At 41.0% G+C, this 21,384-nt stretch overlaps 1 protein-coding gene across 5 annotated transcripts in view; it reads left to right on the top strand.

Moving 5' to 3' along the window:
* plekhg5b (pleckstrin homology domain containing, family G (with RhoGef domain) member 5b) overlaps positions 1–11,594 on the top strand; it is a 72,962-nt gene extending 61,368 nt beyond the window's left edge. For all 5 annotated transcript variants that reach the window (XM_037104639.1, XM_037104638.1, XM_037104641.1 and 2 more), the window contains 13 exons: positions 1,724–1,915; positions 3,169–3,342; positions 4,512–4,607; positions 4,842–5,042; positions 5,577–5,687; positions 5,805–5,954; positions 6,051–6,188; positions 6,293–6,412; positions 6,569–6,701; positions 7,220–7,335; positions 7,427–7,584; positions 8,242–9,321; positions 10,015–11,594. In XM_037104639.1, the coding sequence (XP_036960534.1) occupies positions 1,724–1,915; positions 3,169–3,342; positions 4,512–4,607; positions 4,842–5,042; positions 5,577–5,687; positions 5,805–5,954; positions 6,051–6,188; positions 6,293–6,412; positions 6,569–6,701; positions 7,220–7,335; positions 7,427–7,584; positions 8,242–9,321; positions 10,015–10,024 (2,679 nt within the window). In that variant the 3' untranslated portion in view covers positions 10,025–11,594. The remainder of the gene's footprint in view (positions 1–1,723; positions 1,916–3,168; positions 3,343–4,511; positions 4,608–4,841; positions 5,043–5,576; positions 5,688–5,804; positions 5,955–6,050; positions 6,189–6,292; positions 6,413–6,568; positions 6,702–7,219; positions 7,336–7,426; positions 7,585–8,241; positions 9,322–10,014) is intronic.
* Positions 11,595–21,384: the final 9,790 nt, after the last annotated feature.

The raw sequence follows: 21,384 nt of genomic DNA on the forward strand, positions 1-21,384 counted from the left end.
CAATGAGATGCCGTTGTTGTGGATACTTCAGTGTCTTTTACTAGCAGCGTGAACAGTCGGTGGCCGGGGTTGGTGTTGTGTTTTAGTCTCCTTCGGGCTCTGTGCAGACATCTCACTTCAGCAATATCGCTGATTCTCAGATGATGCGCTCCAACGATCTTCTGGGTGGTTTTAATCAAGCGCTGCAGAGCCTTCCTGTCCTGGGCAGTGCCCCTCTATTTATCCTTCCCAAGTTTGAATTCAGAGGATGTTAGCGAGGGGTTGATACAAATCTGAGAGATGAATGCTGGGAATGGAAAACTGCATGCAGCATGTGTTTTTTTGGGGGGGGGCGTAAAAATGATTATTAGTCATTATTCTGCTACAAAGATGGTAGAATTGACTGCAGTTCAAAGTAAAGTGCAGTGAAGTAGGATCCTTTAGCAAAGCTGCAAACGATTATCATTAAGTATGAGGCCTCTGTGAAGAAAACTGAATGTGTTTTTAAAGGGGAACATTAAAAACACACATTAAAGACTTTTTACAAGTGTTTGGTTGAACAATTGCATGTGACAAAAGTTATATCAAGTCTTTTGTGGTTTTTGAGCTGTGTGAAGTCCGATTGTTGTTTGACTTGTGCTGAGGACTACAAGTATGAACTCTGTTGCTGGAGCGTTAGAAAGAAGCGAGACCTTTAGCAGACCTCTGCAGCTGGAGGCTACGTTAACCTCCGCTGGTATCAGAGCGACCTGTTGGTGTTCGTTGATACCGATTTTTTCAAACATCTTCCCCGTTGTCAGTCTGACAGGGAGGCCCTCTTTTCAGTGTGGTTAGTACAGCAGTTGACTTAACAATTAAGAGTATTTCATGAGATTGCATTCAGTTGGAAAGCTCTTTAACCCATGAAATTATGTGTGATTTACTTTACTGACGTTGCATTTTTGGTTTCAGGGTTGTGTGAGGATCGCCTCTGAAACCAAAGCTGCACCTCTGTGTGTCTGATGACCAACAGTCTATCAGCTTTGGGCAAAGGGCATAGGTGTTTTGATTGTATTGTGTGTGTGTTTACGTTGGGGGGGGCAGCGAAAGAATTTCATTGGAATGGTCGGTCACAAACATCGTCAGTGTCCTGGAATGTAAGTTTCCTTGTCACTGCGTTTGAAGGGGTGTGGGGGTCGATGGCCCTGCTGGCGACTGACTCCCCACCGGCAGATTCCTCACTCTAACGGCAAAAACAACTGTTTCCTCAGATACTGAGGTGGTCCCTGTTTGTTTGCTTTGCTGGTTGCTCATAAAGTGGACAGGGATTGCATGAGTGAGGGCGCGCAGCAGGGCCTGTTGACAGCCTGACAATGGAGGGGGGAACAATGGCCAGACTCGGGCCGTCTGTTCTTATGGAACAACCTCCTGCCCGCTCCTTGTGATGTAATGAGCGTTCAGTACGAGGAAGTGGCCGTCCTTCCCTCTCCTGTTTGTGTCTGATCATTAGGGTGCCTGTAATGGTCCTGCTGATGTCATCCCTCGTTCAGAATTCCCCTCTGATTTCCTGTTTATCCTGTCTTTGTATGTTTCTCTCTTTCCTTCATTGTCTCTTTCCATCCGTCCGACTGGAAACTTTTGTCCTTCCTCTTACAGTGACAAGTATCACTCGTGCCAGCCAGTCTCCTTTCATTTTCTGTTTTCTGTCATTTCATTGTTTCTTTTTATGCTGACATAATTCTTAATTTTTCTCTCTGCCCTGCAGGGTCAGGCGAGAAGGAGGAAGAACATGACGGAGTTCCTAGGGGAGACCAATATTCCTACGCCAGAGGCTCTGGGACAGATGGGTGGCTCGCTGCCCAGCGTCGGGGCCGGGCCGGACAGCTGGAAGAACCGCGCTGCCAGCCGTTTCAGCGGCTTCTTCAGCTCCAACGCTGGAGCAGGACCCTTCGTCAAGGTAACGCTGATCGGGCAACATGAAGCACGTGAAAGTAAAGGCCATAAAACTGAGATTTTAAAAGCTGCAGGGAACAGTAATATTGCCCAAACATGTCTCAGATTTTAAAAACACATTAAAAAGCAAACAAAACAGTAGCGGCAGCAGTGGGAGGAGGTCGGAAGGCCAAATCCCCCTGAGTCCTGGTGAGGCAATTTCCCTTCAGCCTCTCCTGACTCACATGCTTTCCTCCCAGCAACGGTGGAAATGAGTAGGTGGAGGGACAAGCCTCGCTTAATTCTATCCAGTGCTAATTTTAAAACTCGACTTTCTCACACAAGAAAAAAGCCCAAAGGAATGGCTTAAAAAATACGCTTGTTGGCTTTTTTTTTTTTTTGCAGAGAATTACAGGAAAAGATTGATACTCCTCTTGGCCAACAATCAGCTCAGCTTAACATAACAGGAAGAAACAACTAAGCTGGCAAACAAAATCTGACTTCCAGCTCCTCTGAACTCCTTAAACGCCGAACATTTCCTTTAACGGTTAAATCAGAGGTTTTCAACAATAATAATAATCCACTTTTATTCGACTAAAGCAAACACACACACACACTTCTATTGTTTCTCCCCTCCTGAGGTCACATCCTACACAGTAGCAGATGTCACATAGAGACAGAATCTGTCAGTCACCTGTCACTGCCCAGCTCATCTCTATTGACCCAGAGTGTCCCCCATAACCCCCTCAGGGCCAGAGATCCCTCACCAGGACCTGGACCTCTTGCACCCTCCATATTGTTGAGATGAACCACTGTCAAAACCTCTTTTCACAGAACTGGAAAGAACGGGAAAGGGTGGTCGCCGATCACTTTTATTCCTGGAGCTGTTGTACAATTTGTCACTACGCTTTGGTTTCATGAAGCATAACCACGGGTCCATCTCCCCCCTCCTCGCTGTAGCTCTTGCCCTCCACTCCCCTTGTCCTCTATTGTTAAAGTGGTCTCAATGCACAGAGCTCATTTTCATAACTACATAAGGCCTGCCAGGCTGAACAAAGGCCTGAATAGCAGCTACTGTTGGATTTAAGAATTAAGGCGCCAGTACGGACAGGATTTATATGCTAATGCGTGGACTCATCTTTACTTACAGTTTAAATGTAACAATAAGTGGATGGACAAAAGACAAGAGATGGACAGCTCCTCTGCCTATCTCTTCTAGCTGTCACGCCGTTAACCTCGTTTTTGAACTAATTAGGCCCCGTCTCCATCTCGTCACAGGAGGTGGACCGTCTGGAGCAGCTCCAGAGCAAACTGCACTCCTACACGATGTTCGGGTTGCCCAAGGTGCCGCGGCAGCTCTCCTTCCACCAGGACTCCTGGGAGGAGGAGGAGGAGGAGGAGACCAACCTAGCCATGGAGGACAGCTGGCAGATGCTGCTCGACAACTCAGAGGTAAAACAAACACTGACAGACAATGTGTGTGTGTGCAGGGGTGCATGTGGCTCTTGCTAATTACATCGATAGATGTGTTTTTGTTTTAATGAGAGGTTTCTTCTCTAATACACCTTACTTACAATTACTACACTCTTATTCTAGTCTGGTTTAAAAGTAACTGATTTTACTAACACCTGGCATCGAGCAGCAAGCAGAAACAAGTTGCACCATTTTGAAACAAGTCCTGTGAGCGAGGTTTGTAAAAGTTTATGGCCTGCTGTGCTGTTATCGTGCATCGCTCCCAACATTTAAGAAGGGCGGCCCTACACAAACACAACCGATCGAGAATGATAGCGTAGACACACTTCAATAAAGACATGAAGGGGAAAAAAGCGAAATAAAGATTTTTATATGAAGCTTCAGAGGTGCTGTGCTTCCTTTCAAGTATATGATGAGGCAACATTTTAAGATCCTCCCTGTTTTCCCCAAAAAATCACAGTAAAACCGTTTTTACAACCGTCTCCCTCCTTAATAATTCTTATTCAGTCCCTTATCAGTGTTCACATTGATAAACACGGACAGCTGATTGTCTCCTGCACATACATATTTGCATCCTGCTTCCTGCTCTGCACCTGAGTCTCACTTCCTTCTTAGTGTATCACTTGTCACACCTGTCCTGATGTCTGACTTCCCAGAACGATGCTGACCAAAAAAAAAAAAAAAAAAAAAAAACGGAATTGCAGCCCTGACAGGAACTGTTCAAGCCTGTGTAAATTATCACACACTGCCTTCGTGACTTCCACCTGTTAATGTGTGCACAACTAATCAGGGCAGTCAGACAGTGACTATCACTGCTCAGCTGCTGTGACGCCTCTTTACTGTACATGCAGCCCAGACGGTTAAGTTACATAATACGCATATTACTGCCAGTAAATTCCAGATGTTGTCCAGTAACCAACGTGCTTTCAACCACTACACAACATTTCTTGCTGTGTGTATTTATAAAATAGACTATTTCTTGACAGACTGGTTGCTATAAATGGAAAATGTCAATTATCAACGTTCGTGCACTCTAACCGTAAACAGGACTGGGCTGGTGAATGAAATGATTGCTGAAATACTGTATTCATCAAGAAGAATCTGGAAATGTTTCTGCTCCATTAAATCGTTTCATCTGTGCTCGACAGACGCTGACGAGGCGACAGTTCCACCAGCAGGAGGCGATATGGGAGCTGCTGCACACGGAGGCCACCTACATAAAGAAGCTGCGAGTCATCACTGATGTAAGAGAACTACTGAAGTCTGCTGACACACACACAGATAATGTTCTGATACAAGTCTGTCTGTTGTGTAAGATGAACCGGCTTCTGTACTGAGAGAGATACGAACACAAAGAGCCTCTTATTGTGTCAGAAAAGAGAGACGTCTTTTATCTCTGCTCAGCGAGACAAAGATTTGTGTTTTAACCTCAGCTCTGATAACCTCCAACTCATGATCTTCTCTGTCACCTCCTCCAGCTGTTCCTGTGTGGGCTGCTGAACCTGCAGGAGAGCGGCCTGCTGACGGAGGTGGAGCCCGCCAAGGCGTTCAGTAACATCCAGGAGATCGTCCTCCTCCACACCTCCCTGTGGAACGACGTCATGCTGCCGGTCCTGAAGAAGGCCAGGCAGGCCCGGGCGCTGCTCGACCCCACTGACCTCCACCACGGCTTCAGGACGGTCAGTTGTGCCCGCATTGTAAATATACTCCATCCTCGCATGGAAAGGTTATCAAGGAAACCGTGACCCCGTCCGCAGATGTGGACTTTACCACAGAACACTGATTAGTTTGTAGCTTTGACCAAATACGCAGGCTAATAAGTCATTTAACAGGCTGATGAATGCCTGGACTGAAGGTCATAGTCATATCTTCTGAGTGGGTATCATAGAGAAAACTGTGTAACAGACATTATGAATTAAAGGTTAATAATATGGAGTCCCAAAAAATATAACTGAATAAATCCCATGTTATCTCCTTCTCCTCCCTGCTCCTCTCTTTTTCCATCTTATTGGAAATTACTTTTTTGGATTACTTTGTCTCCATGTAACCTACAGTCCACATTCTTTCTCTGCATCTTCGCTGCCTGTGTTTCTCATGACCCAATTCCAAATTCCATCGTGTTGTGAGACTGTGGCAGAAGTAAATATGTTTTCCCTGCTGACGATGTGAGTAATTTCTCTGACGCATGTCTTTGTTTATGTTTGTGTATTCAGTTCGGCTCCAGGTTCCAGCCCTACATCCGTTACTGCATGGAGGAGGAGGGCTGCATGGAGTACATGCGCACACTTCTCAGGGACAACGAGCTCTTCAGGACCTACGTCACGGTCAGTTCTCATCCCAGACACCTTCAGTACGCCGTGTGCCGATAACAGTGCTGGTTAGTTTGAGATTTTCTGGCTCGTAAAAAGTTTCATTTCCTCTCTTTGTCTGGCTCGATGCAGTGGGGAGAGACGCACAAGCAGTGTAACCGTCTGAAGCTGGCAGACATGGTGGCGAAGCCTCACCAGAGACTGACCAAGTACCCACTCCTACTGAAGAGCATTCTCAAGAAGACGGATGAGCCGTCGGCCCGCGACATCGTCAACAGCATGGTGAGGATGAAGGAAAAATGGATAACGAATTCTACATTTTCAAATTTATCAAATAATGATTAACAGGAGTGTATTTCTGTGTGTTTCCTCCTCTAGGTGGCGGCTGTAGAGGGCTTCATCAACAGCGTGGACTCACAGATGCGACAGCGTCAGGACCATCAGAAGCTCACCACCATCTCTGCCCGTATCGACTCGTACGAGGCTGTAGAGGGCAGCAGTGAAGAGGTGGAGAAGGTAAGAATCCTTTTTTTTAGGAGGCTCGATTGCCTTCCCAGCTCTGACGCCACGCTCGATGTAAGAGTCGGCTTCATGCTCTCATCTTTTTTTCCCCCCCTCAGATCCTCAAAGAGTACAACCGCTTCGACCTGATGGCTCCCATGAGAGGAACGTCACCGGAGGAGATCCGCCAGCTGCATCTGGAGGGAGCGCTGAGGATGAAAGAGGGCAAAGACAGTAGGGTACGAGCGACTCACATGGCTGCTTGTAAACACGCGACAGGCTTTTTATCTCGATGCTCAACATCTGGTTTCTCACGTCTGCGCCGCCGTCGCCTCACATGTCACATAAAACGGTTGAACAAAAAGTTGAGATGAGTTTATTTGTTTCCTCTGTAGATGGAGGTCTACTGTGTCCTGTTCACTGACCTGCTGCTAATCACCAAGCCAGTGAAACGAGTGGAGAAAGTTAAAATCATCCGCCAGCCTCTCCTCATTCACAACGTCGTCTGTAAGGAGCTCAAAGACCCTGGTGAGTGTTCAGAGAGAGCAGCTGATCATTTTCATAACTGAGACATGTTTTTGATACATTAAGAAATGTAATTGCTAATAATGTCTGAGAGTTCACACCACAATCTTAAAATCATTCAAAAATAATCGTAGCCCAAGCATGATACGGCAGAAAATCTCCTTTTCCATCTTCTATTTCTGCTTCGTCCTTTTCTTCTTCATCTCCTACTTCTTTTTGTTCTTGTACTTCTCCTTCATCTCTCTCCTCCTCTTCTACTGTCTCCTACTTCTTCTTCTCTTTGTCTCCTTCTTGTCTTCCCTTTATTTCATCTTTGTCTTCTCCTGCTCATCAGTCTCCTTTTCCTTCTTCTTCTCCTCCTCCTCTTCCTGTTTATCGCAGCATAACATAAATGATCTGATGTAACTGAATGAAGCTTAATAATTTAGAGTTCTACGACAAAAACCTGAATGAAACTGGATTAATCAGCTGATGCCTTTTTTCCAGCTGAACTTGAGCTTTTGTGTCTTTTGTCTCTGCAGGTTCGTTCATCCTCATCTACCTCAACGAGTTTAAGAGTGCAGTGGCAGCCTACACTTTCCAAGCCAACAGCGCCGCCCAGGGGCGAAGCTGGATCGATGCAATCTGCAATGTCCAGGTTGGAGAAACACTCCATATCTTACTAAATGTTTAACAACACGGAGCAGAGAGAGGTTGTTTCTAATGTGGCGGTGTGATTGTACCTGCAGAACCAGCTCCAGAGGCTCCGCACTGAGGAGGTGCTCCGGCAGCAGAGCAATCTGAAGAGCTGTCCGGTGGGTGAGGAAGAAGAGGAGGAGGAAGATGAGAGCAGCAACTCCACCACCAGCTCCCCATGCCTGAGGCACAAAGACCAGCAGAACTCAAGGTACTGAAATACAAAACTAAGATCTAATATATCACTAATTTAAAAGAAGAAGAGCCGGCCTGTAAATGTCATGCACGCCAACTTAACTTGTTTTCTTAACTTAGTTTTGATACAAATGGAATCATATTCTGATCAAAAGACTGAAATCCTCATTGGCTAAAAGGAATAATCCACATTTTGGAAAATTTGCTTTCTTCCCACGAGTTGGATGAGAGGATTTGTTTACCTCACAGTGAAGACAATATTCTCCTGCAGATATCCACTAGAAAAACCACTAGTTGAATAAACACACAAGATCTAACATGTAAGAGAGACAACAGTGTTTGTACTTTGATACATTTTTGATACTATGTGATTAAATCAATACAGTATCCCTATTTGATAGTGTTAAAAGTTACAAAGCTATTAAAAAAACAGATCTACAATCAGAGTTTGAGTTCAAGGCTGCAAATATGTGAACAATAAAACAATAACTGTGTTTGTATGTGTTCACTGACTCTCTGAACTTGGTGCTGGTCTTTAATAAAAAAAGTAAAATAAATCTAAATATTTTTCTATATATTTTTATCATTGTACTGAAAAAAGTAAAACATTCTGAAATCCTTACTGTGGATAGACAAACTTAATTATTTAATTAACCAAACACTCTGCTTTCAGCCAATCGGATGGCTCCACTGAGACCCTGTCAGTGATGGACATCGATGAACCAGGCGAGCAGTCAGAGCCTCCATCCCTCAACATGAACCTCGAGGGAACCACTAAAACAGACTCTGATGTGGCTCCTCTCTCTGAGAGCTCTGAGGTGCAGCAGCCTCAGACCACCAGCCCCTGCAGAGTTCCCTCCATCGTTTACTCTGAGTGTGAGGAGACGGGGCTGGACGGCGAGGAGCTGGACCCCGTGTGTCGATCTCTCTCTATGGACAGCGCCTACGGTACCCTTTCGCCCGTGTCCCTCCTGAGAGAACTTCAACCACATCCCGGCCAGAGTGAAGGAGAGGAGACAGAGGAGGAGGAGGGAGACAGGGAGGGCGAGGAGGAAGAAGCAGGGATTAAGGAGGCAGAAGAAGAAGAAGAGGAAGAGGAAGAAGAAGAAGAAGAAGAAGAGGAGGAAGAGGAGGATGCTGCCTCGCTGGGGTCCCAGCTGTCAGTAATCCAGTCCTGTAAACCTCGCCGGCGGCCTCACGTTCAGCCACGACTCAACTGCCTCCAGAGGCTCTCCTCTCTGACCTTATCCCGCTCGGAGGACAATCTGCTGCAGCGCTTCCACGGTAAAACCCCCGAATCTCACACACACTCACTGAGCTCTGAGGAGCAGGACCAACCAAATTGTAGGAACGTGGACACGCCAGCGTTGCCACACAGCCAGAGCCTGACAGAACTGGGCCAGAACTGCCTGGAGCTGCTCTCCGACGACCTCGACCAGTCTGACGACTGCCTGAGCGTCAGCATGCCCGCCGACAAACTATGTGCCTCCCTGAGGAGGGCGGAGGCCAGGCACGGCCACACGGCGCCGGCTGGACCGCGCAAGAGCAACAGGTCCCAAAGCAACGGCTCGGACGGGGAAACGGCTCCATCTGCCCGCGTCGAGAGGAAGAAAGACTCAACAGCCGGCGGTGATTCAGGGGAAGTGACGCCCAAAAAGAGGAAATCACCGGCGCAGCAGCACAAGAAGCTGACCCTGGCTCAGCTGTACAGGATACGCACCACTCTGGTCCTCAACTCCACCCTCACTGCATCGTAAGTCATCACTAGAGTCAGACCAGACGACTAGATTTAAAGGAGTAGTTCCACAGTTTGAGAGCTGGCTTGTAGTTTTGTTGCAGTGTTAGATGAGAAGATCTCTACCACTCTCATGTCTGCACAGAAAATATGAAGCAACAGCAGCTTTAGATAACTTAACTAAGCATTATTACAGAAACAATAGGAAATCCCACTTCAAGCATCTTTTGTGAGCTCATCCATGAAAGGCACGGTGAGCGATTCTGGAGAAAAATAGTTGATTATTGAGTCTGTCCGTCCTGGGAAAGTGTCTCAACAATCAAGTGTTTTTTTCTTCAGAATGGCTCAGCCCTCCTTCGACATGCTGCATCGTGTTTGTTTGTACTAAAGTTCCTGGAAGTCAGTGTGCCCAGCCTAGAAAAAATCTGACGTGGTTCTGTGTAAGAAGAACTAAAAGGTTTCACCATCGCTGGTTTTCCAGGTCTTTGAGGGTGAAACAAATGAGATATAACGTGTTAATCAGGGATCTTTAGTGGATTTTGTCACACAGACACTAAGCTAACTGGCTGTAGCATCATGTTAAAGTACATTTCTCATTTCATTCCTTTAATTTGAAGGTAATCATATTGAATTTGGTTGTAGATGCATCATTATTTAATGTTATGTTGAGAACGTGTGTATTAATGTTACTGTATGTTGTGTCTGTTGCAGGGAGGTATAACCACTCTTCCAAACAGCTGATCGGTGTCGTGTGGGCACGATGAGGAACAACACTTGTTTTGCTTCGATGTGACTGAACTTGTCGAGACACAAATGCACTCTCTCTCTCTCGCCGCCCTCTCCCTTCCTGATGCGTTCTGGACTCTGATTAAACCTTTTTTTTTTTTTTTTTTGCATTTGGACAATAACAGTCTTTTTTCTTTTTTTTTTTGCTGTTGCCATGGTTTTCCAATTTACTCCAATGGAAGGGAGAGGCAGAGAGGAACATTAACTGATTGCACTTTGCAACGGAAGTAGCATAATGGTGGGCGGACCTGTGGGCGCCCCCTGGAGGAGAGGAGGTGGAGCTGAATCCTGCGTCTTCTCCGTCTCCGTCGAGTCAAAGAAGAAAGAGGGACACAAAGTCTTGAAAATCTCTGCAACACGGACGTCCTCTTAACATTTGTACTACTCCTGGTTTGCTTCAAGAAAAGAAAAGAAAATGTAAAATTGCACAGTTATCTATGTTAAGTAGAAGAATCACTACGGAGTGAATTTACATTTACAGTCACGCAATGAATTTGAATTTATTGTTTGCTGTTTGCTCGTGTACAGATGTGTGTGTATGTATCTGTGTGTGTGTCTGTATGTGAGTGAATGTGCGTGTTCGAATGACACACGGTCCTCGATTTCCTGACTGAACCAAAACAGATCTCCCATCTCCTGTGAATACGCTAACACAGCCAAAGATGGAAGACCCGAGTAGATTCCCCCCCTCCACCCTAACGGAACACGAACGTGCACCCAAAGGTCCAGAAAAAACAAACAAAAAACAACCAGGCGATCACGTTTTTCACGGAACAGCTTCCTCCTTCACTGTTAATCTGGGGTGAACTAACAAACGCCATTTGGTTTGTGGAACTAACGAGATGATGAGGTGATTTTTTTTTCTCCTGAACAACAACAACAACAGTGACTGAACATGGCTGGCGAACAGGTGTTTTGAGGAAACGTCCTGCACTATCTGTATTATGGCTGGAGCAGCTGCTCCCTCTGGAGGCCGACATGTATTACAAAAGCAAAACAAAGAAACACAAGTGCACAAAAAACAAAAAAAGAGACACTTGCCTGTTTTTTTTTTTTCTCTGTGTTTTTGTAACACTAGTAAGAGATTTAAGAAAACAAAAAGGTTTGGGTTGGATATTCTGTTCTGAGTGAATCTGCAGAGCTGCTTTAGGTTTTTGTCTTTTTTTGATCGACCACCACAGAAACAAACATTCGTGCTGACGTTCAGCTTTTTCAGATCACTGATTTTATTACCCTACTCCAAACATCGCCCAAACCAAAAAGGTTAACTCTGTTTACTTTTAGTTTTTTTGTTTATGTGTAATATTTATTATGCCTGCTATGTTTTATATATAAGATATTGTTTATATTGTTTTTGCTTCTATGATTTGTACATTTTTTTTTGTGGATGTAGTCTTAATAATTTTTGCCAGGCATGAATGTGCTATGAACCAAAATCATGTGTTTTCCTCTTTCAGGAATGACTTTAAAGTGTCTTAAAAAAATTAAAAGGCTAAAATACTTTACAATCCCTCCTTTTTTTTTGCTCATGTTTTAATGGTTTAATCCGTTGTAATGGAGTGATTTGAGGAGGGGAAAAGCTGAATGGTGTGGCATTAAAACGACGTGAACTGGCCGTACCGCTCTCGTCTCTCATTAACGCAGACAGCAGGTGGCAAAAGAACGTGTTCGAGGGTGAAGAAGAGTTACAGCGGAGAGGTCGCGACCGCGCCAGGCGGTAATTCATCACATCGTCCTTCTGACGTCATGATGTTAAAACTGGAGCTGTGGCTCTGAGCTGCGCAGCAATACAAGTAGCAATAACTTGTTATAAAGGTGAAGAGCTGCACTGATATCTTTACCTACATAGGAGTTAGATTTTGGTGGCAAATGTTGTACGTTGTGAAGTTTTTTTTTAACTATAGTTAAGCTTCATACAGATTTCTTGAGTGCAAGTTACATGTTTTTTTTTTGTAATGTAATTATTTGAGTGGCAATTAATTTGGTCGACAAATATATTCATTAATATATAACATAATTAATATGCCATATAATTTACATTAATGATACATTATTTCCAACATTATCTTTTTCACTGATATTATGACTGATGCACTTGTTTAGGTGACATTTTGAATTCTTACATGCTGCCAAAATCAGAAATAATAAAACTCATGAATTTGGAAAAATGGAAATTATTAAATTAACTTATGGTATTGTTTAATTGTTTAGTTTTTTCCCCAATGTGGTTTCTGCATCTTCTAAAAACATTTTCACTCAGGTTCACTAAGTTTTCAGAGAAAAATAAAACACTTATGGAACTTTTGGAACTTTTTTTTGTCCTGCAAAACATTTTTCAGTCATGAAAAAATAACTTTGTATTATACATGAAAGAGAAAATGTTCTCCTGGAAAAAACTTTTTTACTTGGTTTGGTTTCACAGAAAGAACTGTTTTATCCTGCCAAAAATAATTTTCCACTAATTGTTTTCTACATGTTTTCACAGATGGCAAAAATAAAAATAAGTAATCTTTTCTACTACCAAAAATTGGAAAAAAAAAGCTGTCTTGAAATTATATTCTTTCACTGTTTCACACGTGTATGAACATTTTCACTGATTCAGACATGAAAAATAAATCCTCCTGAAAAAAACTTTTCTTACAGGTTTCACAGGTTTTCACAGACAAAAAAAATGGAACTTTTTTTTCCAAAAAAAAAATAAAAAAATAAAATTCTGAAACATTTTTTTCACATGAAAAAAAGGAAATATCCTGAAAAAACATTCTTCTAAAAAATGTCATTTGGTTTCACACATAGAAAAAAACTTTTTTTTTTCTGCCAAAAATATTTGTTCACTCTGGAAAAATAAAAAATAAAAAAAAAATAAAATTATTATGAATTATAGCAAGCAGTTTCTCCTGGAAACAAAAAAGTTTTCACCCAATTTTTTGACTCAGTTTCACACATTTTCACAGATAGATAAGAAAAACACAAGGACATTTTTTAGCTTCCTCTAAAATTCTTCTAAAAGAATACATTTTCCTGGAATGAAAGATTTTCCTTTGAACAACTAAATGTTCTCCCAGTTTAATTCATTTTACAGATGGAAATAATTGTAATTTTATATCCTGCCAAAAATATTTTTAAAATATTTAAATAAGAAAAGACATTTCTCTTGAAAAAACGTTTTTCACTCAATTTCAAACATGAAAAATAATTTCTAAAAAATGTTTCACTTTGTTTTACACACGAAAAAACAAACAAATTTTCCTGGGGAAAAAAAAAAGTTTTTCTCTTAGTGTCCTACATGAAAAAAAAAAAAAAAATCTTGGAAAAAAAACTGTTTTCACTCAGTTTCACATGTTTGCACAGACAGAGGGAAAAAAGTGTAGAAACTTTTTTAGCCAAAAACTGTTTTTGTCACTCAAAAAAAAAAAAAATTCTGACTGTTTTTTTTCACATGAATATATTTTTTAATTTTTTATTTATTTATTTATTTTTCTGGCAAAAAAAAATGTTCTGTTGAACAACACTTTCACTCAGCTTAAAACATGAAACATGAAAAAATTATCCTAAAAATGTTTCACTCATGTCACAAGTCACGCAGATTTGATTTTGGCAGTTTCAGTCCTCCATATTTAGCATCTCTTAGCACTAAGTTACTGTTTGATAAATGGTTCATACCACAAGATAATGTCTATGAAAGCAGATGTTTGTTAATGTACAGTATCTGTTAATAACATGTAGCTATATTTACTATATTGTTACTGAATATCTGTTTATACATCAGTCTCGGATTAAATGTGCTCACAGGAGGAGTTCAAGTTGTTGATATACATGAATTAATACTTAAAAATGTTCCTATAAACCATTTATTAAATGTTTCTAAACTGCTTATAAATACTAGATATGTGGTTAAAGTAGCAAACTGCTGTTTTGAAGCACTTATCATGGAATTATTCAGGGTTACTTGGAGTTTAACAGCGTTCATCTGCTCAGTTCAGTTTCTGGGAACTCAGTCAGATCACATATCTTGTCCAGCTGTCTGTCTGGTCCGACCGTCTGCTTCTGGTTCCCAGAAAGTTCCTGTGAGCTCAAATCTGACCCGACCTGATAACAAAGTGTCCGGCACACATGCAGGGCAGAGGCAGGGCCCGATGTCCCGCAGTAACATCGTGGCCAAGGTGTATTTACAGGTGATTATATCAGCTAATCGGTGGATTACAGCATGTTGAGTCCACACAAGCCTCTAAGCTGCAGAGAAAAGACAGCGCGGTCCGGTGGGATTTTCTGTTTAATCTGGTCCCAGAATGCAGCGGCCCCTCCCGCCCTCACATCTGGCCCGGCAGGATTTACTCTTGTAATCCTCGATTTTAAAACAATTTTATTATGCTTCATGGCTGATACGCTGGACTTTAATTATTAAAATGCAGCTTTCTACTTTAGCAATGAAATAATTACACATCCGTGTTCTATTAGCCTTCGCTAAGTAAGTAATGAGGTTGTGCCGCAGTCAGCTGTGGCTGCGTGACGGCTGCAGGCCGGACACGTCCCACAGGTTATATATTCAGGTGTGTGATGATGAGACGAGGCAGGTCAGGCTGCCGTCTGGGAGAAATCTGATGCATTTCACTGCTTGCAAGAGGATAACGGTATCATATTGTTATCTTGATATGATGCATTTGTATCGTGATAATATATATATCGTGTTTTAAAGGCCATATAACAGTAAAGTGATGTCATTTTCTGAATATATCAGATTATTCTACTTGCTCTGATATTTTCCTTCATCTACTTTGTCATTATATTAGCATTACTGTTGATTATTTATCGTCCCTGCAACATTATCGCAACATCCTGAGGTATTTTGTCAAAAAGCGATTCGATTTTTGTCTCGTTTTAGCATTTATGATGTGTTTTTTAAAGGCAATTTCAAAATACGACAACATCTATTGTGTATTTCAGAATTAGCCTTATAATAATGACATATGATTCGGCCGTATCATCAAGTCCTGATGAATATCTATCAAATAACACAATGAATCAAGGTTGCTTAAAGTTGGGGTCGTTGAACAAAGTCAGCCAGGTGTTCCCCGAAATTGTTATTATTATTTTTAGTAATTACAATACAAATGGATGTTAATGTTTTATGTCTTTCAGCGGATGAAAGCAGGTCGATGGTAAGAAGCTTTTGCAGAAGTCGTGTATTGTGAAGTGATTGTATCCTTTCCAGGAAGCTGGTGAATTCACCCACAATCTGAAAATCGTGTTGTTCTCTGCACATCCTTATTTTTTGTTGTGAGCTGCACAGAAAAAAAAACAGCGCTGCAGCGTTTCTCCTGAACAGCTGAAGCAGATGGGGACTTGTTTTAAAACGCTAAAAAAATAAACTGAAGAAGAAACATAACATGGCTCCACACGGCTCGCCTGGTGTAATCCAAGACTCCAGAAGCCCCAAGAAGCCCTGAATTCATTTGAAAAGACTTAATGTACAACTTTGTTAAAGTTGATTCTTCACTTTAGCGAATAAGCTAAAAGCGTTAGCACAACCTGAGACAACTTTGCAAATCTTTTTCGGACCTCGAGGCTTCCAAAGTTTAAAATCATGTCGGACAAGCTGCATTTTATGCTTTAAAATAAGTCCCCATTCACTTCAGTTGTTCAGGAAAACGCTGCAACAGACTAGAAAACTTCACCTGACTTTCCATCAACATGGTGGTGACTGCGCAACGACTACAGTTTCATTCTTCAAGCGAACTGTTCCTTTAAGTCTTAGCCCTGCTGCAAATGCTAAATAAAGTAATTTAAAAAGAATCGATTTCAGACACATGATGTGTGTGTGTGTGTGTGTGTGTGTGTGTGCATGTATCACACGCTCATCCTCCGTGTTGTTGTTTACATCGCGTGCTGGTCGTCGGTGCATTTCTCTGCAGTAGGCTGCAGACGTACGCTGCACACAGCTGGGGGGCGGCGGAGGGGTTAACACCACCTGCTGTGGCAGATGTCAAAAACCATGCTGTAAAAAATGTCCGATTAACACAAAGGGGCACTTTGGCAAATCCTGATTATAGGAGCACTTTCATTTATTAAACTCTGCCAATCCCCTGAACTCTTTCTGAGCGGGGATTAAAACCAGGTAGACACCATTGTCTATCTAAACAATCCCCCTTTAAGCTCTAGCGGTTTCCTGGTGCCCTGGACAGGCCCGGCTGGCTGGTCGCCTGCCTGTAATCTCAGTAGGGGCTTATAGGTCACTACAACCACTACACATTCCCATTCATCAACATCATCCCCTTTAGAAGCGACTAGGTGATTGGATTTAGGACATGTTTTACAGGGGCGGAAAAAAAAAAGAGAACAGCGAAATAAAACGTGTTTACAAGAGCTGTGCTGTGAAAAGGCCCACGGACGAGCGGCAGCCATATGGAATGGATAACCCTGTGAACATCTGCCCTCGATCAGGACCGCAGCAACCGACATTACACCGGTGGGTCTGACCTTCACGGGAACATCTGGACGTCCTCTGCTCTCGACGTCCCCTGAACGCAGCATTTGCACACACAGATGGCTGCAGAGACCGACGAGGGAGGTTTAAACTAAAGGTGACGATGATGCAGGTTCAGCAGCACGAGTCGGATTAGATCAGTGGTGAAAAGTAACTAAGTATATGTAGTCGAGTATACGTCTCAATATAAGTCAATACTTGCACTCCACTACAATTTGATGGCAAATCTTATAGGGCCATTTTTAACCCCATTACATTTAAAAATAACTTTATTTACCTGGCAGATTCTGATTAATAATACAAACGACAATCACATTACATTATTATTATTATTATTATTGTTATTATTGTTATATTATAGAAGTTGTTTGTATTGTTACAGGTTAGAGTACGAAGTTACCCAGAAGTATATAAAGTAAATTAAAATCTGCTCTACGTTTACAAGCTGCAACATTATATATATTATATATATATATATGTTGGTACTTTCAGTATGTTTTGATGCCTTCACTTGTGTACTTTTATGAATGCAGGACTTTTACCTGTGACTACTTTTACTGAAGAACTGGATCTGAGTTGTTCTTCTGCCAAGTCGATTCAGATTTTCAGAATTCAGAGTAAATGCACCGCTCCTCAGATTTCTCCAAGTGTAAATTAAAGGACAACTTCACCCAAAAATGAACATCTAATGATTATCTACACACCCTCGTGCTGATGGAAAGTCAAGTTTCAGATTCGTAGTTCAGAAAACATTTCTGGAGCTTTGCGACGTTCTCACAAAACAACCGAAGCAGACGCAAGGAGAGAAGATTATTAAATGTTTCACACAACAGCAAAGATTACAAAAATAAATAAATAAAGGGAACAGTTATATTTAGAGGAACATTTTCTTTTTTGTCATCATCTGGCTTAAGTTGCCCCCCGCGGGGACAAATAAATTATTTTGAATTGAATTCAACTTCTCTGTTTTATTAATCATCTCAAAACCCCTCAGACTTACTAGGCTAAACTTACTGTATGTAAAACAGCTCCACCAAGCAACAGCTACAACAGAGCAAGGCTGCTGATGAATCAGAATAAATGTTATATATAGTGATGTGTATATTATTTTTTATATTTCTGTCCCAGCACTGTTTCTTCCTCCACCACAGGTCTGTCTGTCCACACAGTCCCCGCCAGCAGCAGAAAGGTGATGATGTATTGCCAGCTGCTCTCTGGCATAAATTCATTCCACAAAGACGCGGCATATGCTCGAGGATCAAATGTCTTTATCCCGGTAAAAGTTGTGTTGTTTTCTAAATTAAAAGAGCATAAGGTCCCACTTTCACGCGACAATATAAAAAACTCCCCACCTCAATAATTGTATCAGCTTATAAGAAGCTTACTGTAATTACAATATTGTCTTCTTAGAGCAACGGCCTAAAACACGAAATACAAATCACCCATTTCTAAATTAAATGGAGGCTCGTTCAAAGGGGAAGCTATACGAGAGGAGGACAGAGGGATTAACATGTAAGTCCACCACATTTAATATTTACAGCACAATCGCGCAATTAATCTGACAATGTGTTCTGTGTCTAATACCTGAGCCGACTGGTCCCGGACCATTATCACTGTGTGCACTGCAGGGGGGAGGAGGAGGGAGGCTGCCGGTCCAAAGTGTGTGTGTGCGCTGTAACCCAAAAACAACTTCCACTTTTAAAGTAGGTTGATTCTTTACTCAGCCTCACTGTGACGACTGGTTTTATAGATCTAAACATGGGCTGTAAAACATAAGAGTAGAGCTGCTGGCTCTTAAAAATGGGGCCACATGACAAACTCTGCCAAGAATGTTTAAATGAAGCCAGCGAGACTAAACAAGGAGAACTTGTGACTAACAACGCTTGTTTCCTCTATAGTGTTGTTTTCTAGCTGTCGGATGAATAACAGATGAGACAGAGTGTAATGACAATAAACATGAGATTGAATTCAATCATAATTTCATCTTTAAATTTTAAAAAAGCCACGTCACACGCCTACAGAGTCCAAGGTGACATCTTCAAGTGCCATCCTCGTTTCATCCGGCCCAAAGTTCAAAATCCAAAGTTATTCAGCTGACTAAAAAAAAAACAAAGACATATCTTATTTTATCTTCATGTTTGAGACGACGGTTTAGTTCTAAAAATGTCGGCTTCAAAACGACTTGAACGGTTGACTGGACCTCAAGAAATGTTGCTTCATGGTTCAAACTAATCTCACAGGAGAAACTTCGCAGATAAATACCACAAAATATCATCAACACATAAGTGATAATGATGACAAGGGTAAAGACCGGATTTAATGAAGTAATTCACACAAGTACTGAAGTATAAAACTATTAAAATACCTTCTTGGATTAGCTGGTAATGCTTTTCCTTAAATAAGATAATGAAAGCATGCTTTTTTCTGTATTACAGTTTATCGACGATATTTAAAACATTTTGAGAAGAAAACTTAAATTGCAAACCCACAATCATCTCTTTTTGAGTGCGATATGAATATTTGACATTTACAAATCTCTTTAAATACTGAGTATGAGGAACACCTTCTTCAGTTGTGCGCTCATGCGTTTTCATGAAGGCTACAAGACAAGAATTGATAACATAAGATCAGCTATTGATTGATCCTCAGAGGGGAAGTTTGGCTGCTGCAGCAACACAAGAACTGAACGATGAACAGACAAACAGAGAGGCGACACTTTACGACAAAGGTCACGACGTTCTGAAGAGTTACTGGGAAACAAATGAGGAACTAAGTGTTAGTTAACCCTTATGACTAGCGCTAGTTTGACTAGACTAGTTTGTGAGAGAGAAAGGCACAAAATGGCTGAAAAAAAGATTGCTTGGTCATTTGCCATCCATGGATATTAGACTGACACCTAGTCATACTCAGTAGTACTCATCTAATACAAAATACTTGCTTAGTAAGAAGTAAAAAAAAAAAAATGGAAAAGCATGACAACCCATTAAAAATGTGTCTAATTCAACCAGTAAAGACATTTTGGCTTTGATTGTGAGTTGCTGGGTCACATCACCTGGAAGCTTTTGACAATTAATGACAATTTTTCATAAAAAATATTGATAAAAATAAGACACATTTTCAGGAAAGACTGACCTCAGTCTTGAAATGTCAAGTTTATTCTCGACACTTTTCTCTTAAAGCAAAACTTTTGTCAATTTTGTGAATGTACCCAAAACAAACCTTTGTGTAAAAGCATAATTATGATGAAAGAGGCACTTTTAAGATTTACCATATTTTCATAACTCTCCACCATGTTACGCCTCATTCGGAGATCGACACTTCTCCACTGGCAGGACGGCGGCGAGTGGAACAAGCTACTGCTAACGTGAGTTGTTCAAAAACTTTCTTTTTAGTAAACTCTGTGTACACAAACAATCTTATCAATGCTGGTGTTCATGCATAGAGACCCTGGTGATACTACCAGCAAAGTTTCATGTTGTGTCGAGCCTTCTTAGTGTTTTAAAAATAGAGATTTTGATGCTATCATAAAAGTGCCCGTAGCACTTCCATTGAAAATTAGCATTGAAACCAAAACCGAAAATACAGTAAATCTTAAAAGTGCCTCTTTCGTCGTAATTATGCTTTTACACAAAGGTTTGACTCGGGTACACTGACAACAAAAGCCAAGGTTGGATTTTGGTGAGAGTTTCACTTTAAAGTGCAGAAGAATAATAATAATTAAAAAAAAGCCTCCTGCTCTCATTTTTATTTCACCTCTGGCCTCAACACTCAGTGTCACATTCAACCAGTACAGGAAGTCATGCTGGTGTTATCTGTGAGTCACTGGGTCACATGAACTGAAAGCTACTGAAAATAAATGATGTCTTTCTTTAAAGAATATTGAACAATAAAAATGAAAAGTCACTAAGATAAATGTAAAAGAGGTGCGTCTCATTCAAGCAGTACAGTACAGTTCAGCTTTTAGGTTAAATGGAGTCACATGACCTTGCAACTAAAGTATTAATGAGTAATATGAAAAACCCAAATTTCAACTATAACGTTATTATCACACTGTATATGAATAGATATATGTTTCTATTAGAATGGACATTTTCTTATATATTGATTCCATTTTTATTATTCTTGCTTACTTATAGTTTTTTTTTTTCCCTGCATATTTTCTAAGACTTTTGAACAACAGCAGCTGTAACACAGGCGATTTTCTCCTCTGGGATCAATAAAGAGTTTCTGATTCTGAATCTGAAAACATTATAAAATGATATTTAGAAAGAGATGAGCTTCATTCAACCAGTACAGGGAGATATTTTAGCTTTTGAGTCCTCGGAAGTAAAATATTTAAAATAAATAAATAAATAAATAAATAAATAAAATTAATTTGTATTAAAAATATTGAAAAAATGAATAAAAAAAAACCTCTGAAATCCAATAAAATCATAGAAGCAAAAATAAAAATTTGAAAAAAAAATATAAGGGTTAAGTAGAACTGTGTGATTAATAGTTAGTATAGTAGGATATATGTAAAAGTAATGACACTATAAAAGAAAAATAATAATGTACATAATGTACTAAAACTGTATAAAATTATATGTAGACAAGTGTAGTGCGGCTATATTACATAAACTATTAAACATGGCAATAAATAAATAAATAAATAAATAAATAAATAAATCCTGCAATGTGAGTTCATACTGACAGACAAGTATCGGTTACAAATGAATAAAAATAAAATCAGATGCGGTGTAAATGAACACGATGGTGTGAGAATAAGACGCTGAGTGTTTGAAGGGTTAACAGGAGGAGGCGCAGCAGCG

This window comes from Acanthopagrus latus, chromosome 7, assembly GCF_904848185.1.
Source record: "Acanthopagrus latus isolate v.2019 chromosome 7, fAcaLat1.1, whole genome shotgun sequence".
In the NCBI taxonomy this organism is placed as follows: domain Eukaryota; kingdom Metazoa; phylum Chordata; class Actinopteri; order Spariformes; family Sparidae; genus Acanthopagrus; species Acanthopagrus latus.